The sequence below is a fragment of the Pteropus vampyrus genome, unplaced genomic scaffold (genome assembly GCF_000151845.1).
Source record: "Pteropus vampyrus isolate Shadow unplaced genomic scaffold, Pvam_2.0 Scaffold304, whole genome shotgun sequence".
Lineage (NCBI taxonomy): Eukaryota > Metazoa > Chordata > Mammalia > Chiroptera > Pteropodidae > Pteropus > Pteropus vampyrus.
Genome location: NW_011889085.1, coordinates 820726 through 831288, shown reverse-complemented (window position 1 = coordinate 831288; position 10563 = coordinate 820726). Strand labels below are relative to the sequence as shown.

Sequence of the window (10563 nt, the reverse complement as noted above, 5' to 3'; positions counted from 1 at the left end):
TTTTTTTTATTCAAGTAATAGTCACTATAATGACTTATTTTAAAATAACACGCATACTGCGGTCCCTTGGTGTCAACGCTATACAGTAATTAGCTCATTTTTCTATATAACTATTGGTCTGCACTGCAGCTACGTGTGGAATGATGTTCAACTAATGTTAGCTTTGATTATGGGTTGCGGGATATGGGATTTTTTTTTTTCTTTTTGCTATCTTATGTACTTTTCTGTTAGTTTGAATCTAATGCTTTCCCCCAGACAGGGAAGAAGGCAGGAGTGTCAGCTGTCACTTCTTTTCATAATTGCACTAGAGTTTCTACCCAGTGCAATAAGGCAAAAAAAAAAGGGGGGTAGGGGTCGGGGTGGAAAGATGCCAGAATAGAAAGGAAGAGATAGAAACTGCCTCCCTCACAGATAATGTGATATTATTACATAAGAAATCCTAAGTAACACACACTATTAGAACTAATTAACAAGTTTAGCAAGAGCGTGGGATACAAGATCAATATTAGAAAATAAATTGTATTTCTATATACTAGCAAAAGCAATCAGAAAATGAATTTTAAAAAACCAGTCTACTTATAGTTGCATCAGAAACAATAAAATATTTAAGAATAAGTTTAATGAGGGCAATATTTGTACACAAACTACAAAACATTGCTGAGAGAAGTTAAAGAAGATCTATAAAAATGGAGAAATGTTCTGTCCTCAGGATTGAAAACTAAATGTTGTTAAAATGGTAGTAAGTCTCCGTAAATTTAACACGACCCCTTGCAAAATACCAGCAGACATTTTTGTATTTCTGGCTGAACCTAAAATTTACACAGAAATGCAGAGGACCTAGAAGAGCCAAAACAATTTTAAAAAAGAAAAAAGGGACGTAAACTACCCCATTTCATGACTTATCGTAAAGCTTCAGTAATCCAACTCGTGTGTTGCTGGAATATGGACAGGTCCACAGACCCATGGGACAGAATCGAGAACCCAGAAGTGAACCTGTGATCTTTCAGCAGTAGTGCCAAGGTGATTCAAAGGGGAAAGGTTGGTTTTTGCAACAAATGGTGATGGAACAATTAGATATCTGTATAAAAAAATAAAAATAAGTAATCTTAAATGCCTACCTCATACTCGATGCAAAAATTAACTCAAAATAGGTCATAGTCCTAAATATAAAAGCTAAAACTATAAAATTTAGACTAAAATATAAAAGAACATCTTCATGACTTCAGGTTAGCCAAAGAGTTTTTAGATCATAAAGGCACAAATTATAAAAGAAAAAATAATAAACTTGATTCCATTAGAATTTAAAACGTTTGTGCTTCAAAGGACTCCATTAAACATCCAAAAGACAAGCCTCAGACTGAGAGAAAACATTTGTAAGTTACACACCCAATAAAGTATTTCTTTCCAGCATGTATACTCTTATAGTTCAATAATAAGAAAATAAATCACGCAATTTAAAAAATGGGAAACATGGGGAAAAAGCAAAACAGACATTTCACCAAGGAAGACTTGCGAAAGAGAAGGTGTTCAACATCATTAGTCACTAGGGAAATAGAAAGACAACAAGAAGCCTCCACACACCCACAGGAATGGCTGTCATCAAAAGGACAGATGCCACGAAGCCCTGGCGAGGCAGTGGAGCAAATGAAATGCTCAGATGTGGCTGCTGGGAATGTAAAGCGTGCAGCCGATTTAGAGAGCAGCTTGGTAGATCCTTTAAAAACCTAAACAAATTTACCGTACGACCTGGCAACTCCACTCTTAGGGGTCTTACTAAGAGAAACGAAAGCAGGCGCCCAGTACAGAACTCGCATGCCGACCCTCGTAGGAGCATTATTTGTAGCCGCCGATGCGCATAGAAGCGTTATTTGTAGTCGCCTAAAGCTGGAGACAACCTAGACGTCCGTCAGCTGGTGAATTACTAGGGGGCGGGATGCCCACGCAGTGGAACACTACCCCACGCTTTAGGAAAACGTCAGTGATGCCAGGGCGGGTCAGCCTTAGACACTGCGACACGTGAAAGGAGCCAGGCACTACAAGCTACGTATTCTGTGCTTTCCTTTATGTGAAATGGCCATCATGTAGGGACAGAAAACAGTGGGGCAAAGTTCAAGAGCTTATTAGTGGTAATGGTAGCGAAACTATAAATTTACTAAAATTCATTGAATTGTATATTTAGAATGGGTGAATTTTATAGTATTTAAGAAAACTTCAATAAAGCTATTTTCATAAAGGCATAACAAAAACATGAGGAATGGCAAAGTTCGAGGTCTCTGGTCAAGTCTGGGTTTGTATATTTGGACAAAGATTGAGTTGCATCTGTCTGTCTTTCCCATCGTCTGACTTAATTAGCTTTACTTTCGGCAGTAAAAGTTTGTGGGAATTGCAATGCTTAATTCTCCAGGGGACTTTTGACTTTCCTGTTGTCCTCAGAGGAGAAACATCCAAATCACAGATGCATGAGTTTCATTAATGATGAAAACTAGAACTTTTTAAATGGTTTTTCAAGACAGATTGCCCATAGTTCTGTTTATTTGCCCAATAATGTCCCTTCTCAACAGGTAAATTCACTTTCTGAAGTCCCCTCGCCCTTGCCTCCCAGACTAAATTAACTACAGGGCTACATCTTAGCCAGTTGGGGCTGCTGTAACAAACACAACAGACAAGGTAACTTAAACAACACACGTTTATTTCCCCCTGTTCTGTAAGTCCCCTGGAAGTCCGAGGTGCTGGCTGATTCGTTTCCTGGTGAGAGCGGCCTTTCTGGCTTGGAAGCGGCTCCCTCTTCTCTGTGATCTCATGTGGGGTGGCGGGGCGGAGGGAGAAAGAGACACGGAGACATACTGGAATAAAACAGCTGTAAGGATAGGAGATGATGGATCTTGGACTATTAGAATTCACCATTCCAGAGGGAAGGGTATCCAGGGTCCAGGGCCGTCCAGGTGACTGTGTTATTGAAGTCACTTGTGGTCAGGTTGTTGGGCATCCGTGTGCTTGATGAGCTCATAGGTGGTCTTGGCAGGAGTTGGGTAAATACAAAGATGGTGAGTCATACCAGAACGCTTACTGCTGGGGGGTATGGGAAGCGAGGCAGGCAGATAATGAACAGATGAGCTTTTATTCAACTCTGAGTTGACAAAGTGTTATTCACAGATATTATTTTACTTAATCTTCACAACCTATGACACAGACATGACTATTAGTCTCATTTCACAGGTAAAAAAAAAAAGATTTAAGTTGAACTTGCCAAAAAAAAAAAAAAATGGAGGAAATGAGAATCAAAAAAAGTTTAAAACTTGCAAAAAAAAAAAAAAAATTAGCTAGTAAGTGACAAAGCTAAAACTCCAGCCCATGTTTTCTGACTCCAGATCTCTTATTATTTCCAGGATTTCATGCTGTCTTAGCAGAAATAACATTGTACCCCTTAGGGGTGCTCTATAGATACAAAGCCTTAATCCAAACAAAAGATACTAAAATATGAAATCGAGACCCATTAGTAGGTAACAGGTGGTTTCCAGAGGCCCCTGGTTGAGAGAATTGAATGTTTCTCCTGTTTGTACTCAAGAAAACAAGGCTCGTGCACATGCATCGGTCCAGCCCCCTCAGCCGCCTCACAGCTAACGGTGGGACTGCCGCTCTGCCGTTCCAGGATGCCTTTGGACATTCAGTGTAGCCCGGTCACACCTGGATAAGATGTCAGGTGACAGATCGGGATGGAGTGTCTAGCATGCTACTTAAAGTGTTTCCACATAAAACATAAAAAAGTGGGTGGCCTCAGGCCTTGTGGCTCACCTCTCTCTAATGGCTCTTTTCCTGAAGATGAGAGTCCTGATAATTTAAACAAAACGTTTCTGACACTCAGCTTTCTGAGAGCTGCAGGGGCCCGAAAGTCAAGGAAGTGGCAGGAAAGCACCCCAAGAATTCCTGTGCCACCCCGCCTAAGTGTGAAGGGGCCGAGAGAGCTGCCCGTCCTGGACACCCCGGGAGAGGGGTGCGGGTGGCACGTGGGCAGGCGAGTGAGGCCGGGCAGCACCAGGGCTTGGCCTGCGCATGCTCATCAGGTTGAGACGCGGACTGGGGAAGAAAACACGGAAGGTTCTGCCACCCCAGCGGAGTAGAGGCTCGCGGTCCCACAAGTGGACAGAACGGGAAAGTTAAGTGTCTGGCACAGTGAGTTCGAGGCCTTGGATTAGCTCGCTGCCCAACGCTGTTTGGCAGCTTCTCGCACTATGTCGAGTCCCCTGCTGGATACTCGCGTGGAGTCCAGGACGTCTCTGCGACCTCGTACCTCCTCTGGTGTCTGATGGTCACACAGTCACCTAACAGAGGCTCGTGGCACACAGGCCAGTGTCCAGATGAGGGTGTCCCCGCCACGTGCAGGAGGCGGATGACGTTCACGTGAACTAAGTGACATGGTAGTGGCGAAAGGGCCGTGAGGACTGAGCAGGCGGTGGTGCTGTCATTTTGAAGACACGCTGTTTGCTCAGTGAAGACGCTGAACTGAGACCAAAGGTTCTTTGAAGCACTGGCCATAATTCAGTAAGCCAGGACATTTTCTCAACAAGCAGGCGGACGAGAGAAGTAAATATTTATACAGGATTCATATACTGAAACCAGCTGGAGGCCTCATTAATCAAGTAGAGAGATGAGAAAACTCGCAGAGGACAGAGACCCACAGGGAGGGGCTTTGCGACCACCCAGCCCCCTCTCTCCAGGTTTACACCCGTCTCCCCCCAACCCACAGCCGAGTTCTGTACGAGGCGCTGTTCTGTTAACTTATTTTCTCGAGACCGTCTGAAGTACAGTATTCCTGCAGCTGTAAACGTCCCAGAGGGTGCCTGAGACACAAGGCCTTTCTTCTCCAGTGCCATCCTTGGCTCCTCCATGAGCTGATCCGGACCACCAAGGCCGTGCGTGGCACTGGGGGGCATCGGACTGGACTGGGCATATGCATGAGTACTTCCCTCCCCAGGATGGCTTCCCGGCCCTGCTGAGGGCCAGGCTGGTGGGAACACAGCTGGGACAAGCGTCTGCGCCTTGCATGTCCCCCGGGAGGAGGTCTGCCATGGTGCCACAGGGATCAGTTGAGGAGGCCAGCCTGCAGTCCTCGCCCTGGGGTCATGTCTGGAAGAGGGGACGACAACGTCTTCATGGGAAAATTATGTGAAAAAGAAAATAGCCAGAAGATACAAATATTATCTAGCACCCTAGGGAGGTTTAAGGAGAGAGCCAGGAAAAGCGGGCGGGAGGGGAGTGGAAAGAGGCTGGGTCGGGAGCTGGGTCCCAGTGTGTTAGACTGTCCCGCGTGTGTGTCATGCATCGCCATCTCTTCCTGGCCTCAGCTTCCTCCTCCCAGTTACATCTCCGAGACACTCTAGTGCCTGAACTCCACGGGGCCGTGCCAGGTCGGTCCCCCGTCTAAGAAGCCAAAGAGACACGAGAACATGAAACAAGTAACTGAGGTGTAGAAGGCAGTAAAGCGGAAGGGGAAGGAGGTACGCTGCCGTCTGCGGCACGCTAGGAGTCCGAGGACACCACGCCCGCCTGCCCCCGGCCCCGGCCGGCTCCCTCTTCCTCTCCCTCTCCCTGAACCAGCTTTGGCGATGGTTCTGCCCTCACACCTGCTGCCTCACGGTCCCCGAGGTGTAATACCCACCTCCACACGGCCTCGAGTGGTCATTGCTGCCAGGGACAAGTGGCAGGAGGGGACTAGAGCAGAGAGCCGGCCGAGTCTACCTCCCACACAAGTGGGTTCCTGCGATTGTATTTGGGGACTTCTGCCTCCAGCCCAGCGGATAAAGCCACGTGACTTGGCTAATCCTGGCTGCAAGGGAGGTTTAATTTTTATTTTTCTAAAAAGCTGGGCATATATTGCTGTTCTGTACAAATTCAGTTTTCTGTTTTGGAAAGAAAAAGTGAATAATGCATAGGCAACTAGTCATATCTGCCACGTGTTCTGTCCAGGGACACATATCTTGGCAGATGAGTCGGTTCCGTGGGAGCAGGAGGCTTGTTCATATCACAGTGACAGTGCACAGCAAGGGAGAAGCGAAGTACCTCCTGATCCTGACAGCCCCAGGGTAGAGGGAAACGAAACAAGACACAAATAGCAAAAAAAGTCTATGATCTGAGGAGCAGTTCAATTCCGGTTAAGTCCGGGAAGCGGTGGGAGCAGCAAGATGCGGGCGGCAGGCTATTCTGAGGCTGGCAGACAGGCCGGCGCTGCGGGCGTGGAGAGGGCTGGGTCGCACCGGTGGGGGCCGGGGGGGTGCGCGGGATGGAGTTGATGGGCAGCGAGGCTTTGCTCCCGGAGGCGCGGGTCTAGACAGGGTTCGTTGAAGGTGTGGGGACGTTGGTCCCCAGTGGCGTCTCGGAGGAGGCGCATGTCTTTCGTGGTTTGGTCTAGATACTTAGGTAAGTGGCGTGGTGGTTCCCAGGACAGCTGTCCCCTCAGGTGACATGCAGACCTATGGGGCAGCTGTGAGGGAGGCCACGCAACTAAGAAGGGGGCTGGGGTGCCGCTCAGCCAGTGTGTCAGCTGGCACGCCGTGCAGGTAGCGTTCCATCCACCTGGAGTGGGCTGTCTGCGAATGCTCAGGACAGCGATGCTGTGAGTGACGCTGCACTGTGGAGATGTCGCTGTCTGTTTAATAAACTCACGTGCAGCGTCAGTCTCGGGGAGGCACGAGCCCACCATCCTACGAGCCTTGGGGACCCAAAGACAAACACGTTCCCTGTTTAGGCTCGAGAAGCTTGGACCAAACTGGATTCAAGTACACATCACTGTGGTCCCCCAGAATCAGAGCCTAGCGTGTTAGAGATGGAAGGGACCCCAGGGTCATCTATCCCGTCCCATATAGATGTGAGTCCCCAAAATGAAAAACCCCTCGTGAGGAGATTGGAAGTCAGGGACAGGAAGATGTCCTCCATCCCCGAGACCTGCCTGTCTCGTGGAAAGAGAAGCGAGCGAGAGACATTTGGCCTGGAAAGGTCACAGAAGGGCTTGTTTTTCCCTGTCCCGCAGTGCTGAGCCGGAAGGGATCTGTGGTGGGAACGTGGCTTCACAGCGTGTTCTTCCACGGGAACTGTTCACCGGGGCTGTGGGGGTGCTGTCTCCAGGGAGAGGGACAGCCCTGGCAGCAGCCCCGCCCCACCCCAAAGATATGGCACGGCGCCCACAGGCTGCTCCCTTACAGCAAGAGGACCGTTTTCAGCATCTTCCACGAGCAAAGAGCCTGGAGCCCGGCCAGCCCCGTCCCCCGCCTGCTGCCACCATGAGCACACCGTGGGCCCCTGGAACAGCCATGGGCCCCTCTCGTCCTGCAGCAGAATGGCGCCCGGACGTGGCGAGGCCACCTCCAGGAGCGCTTCCCGCCTGCCGGAACCCTGAGCAGCCGAGCATAGCGGGGTCTCTGCTCTAGTTCTGCCCGGACCCGAATGAGGAGAGTGAGCGAGAGCCTTTCTGAGCTTCCATGGCTGCACCTCCCCCTTGGCTCTGTCCCCTGTCCCCTCCACTGTGAAGCCCCTTAGGTCCCCGTTCACCTTCTAGAGTCTCAACCCTGTGCTGCTCAAGCTGCCAGTCTCCCTCCTTCCGGTCACCCCAAACTCCTCGAAGGAGCCGTCTCGACTCCTGGCTTCAAGTTCTTCAATGCCCACTCAACAGAGAATTCTTTGCATTTAGGGTTCTGCACCGACAGCCCCTCAGACAATGTCACCACCCATCCTCTCCACAACCGGCTGGGACAAAACCTGGAATGAAGTCTTGGCCCCTGCCCCGGTTCAGGAACCCCAGCGCTTTCTGCGTGTGCCCTCCACGGGGACAGTCCTATCCCTCCCCGCCCCAGGTTCTAGCCAGGCACCAACGCAGACCAGGTATGACACCAGCGACCTGGTCATCACGCTGCCTGACCCCAGGACGCTGGGGAGCAAATTCCACAGGAGGTAATGCCACAGAACAGGAATCCCAGACAGGAGTTAAAAACCAGGAGGAAATTCAGTGTCATGAAGAACAAACTAAAAGAGAATTTTGTAGTGCGCCTTCAGTGAGTGCTGACTGCTGCACTAGTATAAGCACTCGATGGTCATTATCTCCCTTGAGTTCCAATGCATAGAAAACACCCAGCTGATGAAATTCTAAGTAATTTGTGCGGCATCCCCGTCGGTAAGTGGTAGAGCCATTGTTTGAATGACGCACTTTCTCTCCTCCAGTCTGTGCTGGAAACCACTGTGCCACCCTACCCTCTGAAAGGCCCTCGACATCCCTTAAAATACAGGTTACGTGTGTTTAAAATTTTTAAGGGAAAAAAGCAACACATTACGTTTGTAAAACTAGAACAAGGATAATTATTCAAATGGGTCAAATACAACAGTTAAAAATTAAACTTACAGCCACTAAATTCTAAGAAAGAAAGCACCTCATTTTAAGAGTAAAGAATAGAATGACCACAGCTAAATTCAGAATTAGTGACCTGGAAGATAACGCTGAGAAAATCCTTCTGGATGCTGCTGGAATTCGAAGAGATGAAACGCACGACAGTGAGCAGTGGCGGGTGGGAGGGGGTGTGTGTGGCCCCCTGACGCTCCAGGAAAGAGCAGGCACAGCGAGCAGGAGGCACGTGCCCGGGGTATCCCAGACCGAAGAGAGACACGGGTGTCACGCTGGGCGTCCTCGGTGGCAGGCAGGACTGGAGACAAGGACACCTGAGCCGTCTACAGCAGGAGTGTGGGGAAGACTGGACGGCTCCCAGAGAGCTTGGGACAAAGGGCAGCAGCAGGTGCCAGGATGTGGAGACACGTCACCTTCAAAATGCACAGTGAAAAGCGACTGGCCTCCTCAACTAAGACTCTACAACCAGCCTCACTTTTTTTTTAGAAACATTTGTAAAGCCCACTCCCCCAGATCCTTGCTGAAAGAACCACAAACACATGACGGAAAATGAACCGAGAAAGAAAAGTGGGAGACGAAAAAGCAGCAGCAGGCAAAAAAACCCAGCGCAGCTTGAGGACAGGCCTGCGCAGCCTCTGCGAGCGGCTGGCAAAGGAGCCACAGGCTGCTGTTCTGTGGGTTCTTCAGCGAGAAGACGCCATGGGGGAAGGGAGTGCCGCGTGGGGGCGCGCGGGGCCGCGTGGGGGCGCGCGGGGCGTCGTGTCGCTCGGGGGCAGGAGAGAGCCACAGCGATGCCGGGACTGTCACAATAAGAGAATGTGTACCTACCGAGTGAGTGAAGCTTAGTGGAATAAGGAAACTCAGTGTTGCAGAGAAAGAGGGACGTGTCCACACACAATAGGCTTGTAAAAATACGTTCACATATACGATTGAACACAGGTAGAAAAAAAATTATGCTTACCAGTTACGGAGGGACGTAGACTACCGGGTTGGAAACAGATGTACTTTTTAATTTAAAAAAACAAAACAAAAACATGATGAACACAGGCAACTACCTACTAATCAAACAAAGGCGAGGTAGACATGTTAATATCAGACGAAAATCACTGAAAAAGACCATGATGGATATTGTCATATCGACAGATAAAAAAAACCCACCAATTAAAAGGTACCAAGATCATCACCTTGTAGGCATCTAACAGTTTCATGGTGTATAAAGCAAATACCATCTCAGTTACTAGAAGAAAGTGAAAAATCTTTCTCATGTTAGGAATAGTAAATTATCTCCAGCAGGAACTGATAGATGAAAAAAGTGTGGAGATTCTAATACGATGCATAACTACACCAGAGACAGCTGTGTCAAACCTTGCCTGCAGCTAACAAGAAGAAAGTATATGAGGAATATTTACCAAAAACGAATAGACAACAAATTTCAACAGAATTTAAAATTTACAGACCTCATTATCTTAACTAATGCAACTAAGTTATAGGTCTACAATGAGACGTTTGACTTTAAAAATTATACTTTTCAAAAGTAAAATTCAAAAACGAAGCCCTCCCCCCACTTCTTAGTAATCGGGTTTAAATAACACTGCTGAAAGGTAGCACATGCAAGTACCGATGGGTTAGGCTAAATATTTTATAATTCAGCTCCTCTTGTGTCCTCCAGTGAAACAGGGTTGGACTGAGTGTCACGGGGCCCTGCAGTCCTATCCGCCTGTGACACGGCAGGGCCTGGAGGGGCTTCGTAATTGCTTCTTGGCACAGCCCAGGGATTGGTGGAGGGCTCCAGAGTCCCAGTGGGTCCTGCTGACCTTACAGATGAGCAGCCGGCGTGGGTGGGGCCAGTGGGAGGGAGCCCGAGCCTGGGACAGGAGGCAGGCGGGGGCCCCCCCTTCTCCCCAGAGTCCCTGCCAGCGGCCCAGGCCCGGATTGGCTGGGGCGGCGTTAGGAAGGGCCTCTCTCTATATAGTCAGCAGAGGGAGGCACCTCGGAAGTTTGCAGACTGCTCTGCTGTTAAGAGTTGAGCTCAAAGCGAGGAGCCGCCTGCCAGGATGTGCAAAGGACTTGCAGCTTTGCCCCAGTCGTGCCTAGAGAGGTGAGGGCCTGGCCGTGGCTGGCGGGTGGGGACGGGGGCGTCTCCTGGGGAGGACGCCACTGGGCTTGGGCAGGAGCAG

General features: G+C 49.3%; 1 protein-coding gene across 1 annotated transcript in view; it reads left to right on the top strand.

Moving 5' to 3' along the window:
* Positions 1–10440: 10440 nt before the first annotated feature.
* RGS5 (regulator of G protein signaling 5) overlaps positions 10441–10563 on the top strand; it is a 27076-nt gene continuing 26953 nt past the window's right edge. Inside the window, exon 1 of the mRNA XM_011377057.1 lies at positions 10441–10484. Within this exon, the coding sequence (XP_011375359.1) occupies positions 10441–10484 (44 nt within the window). The remainder of the gene's footprint in view (positions 10485–10563) is intronic.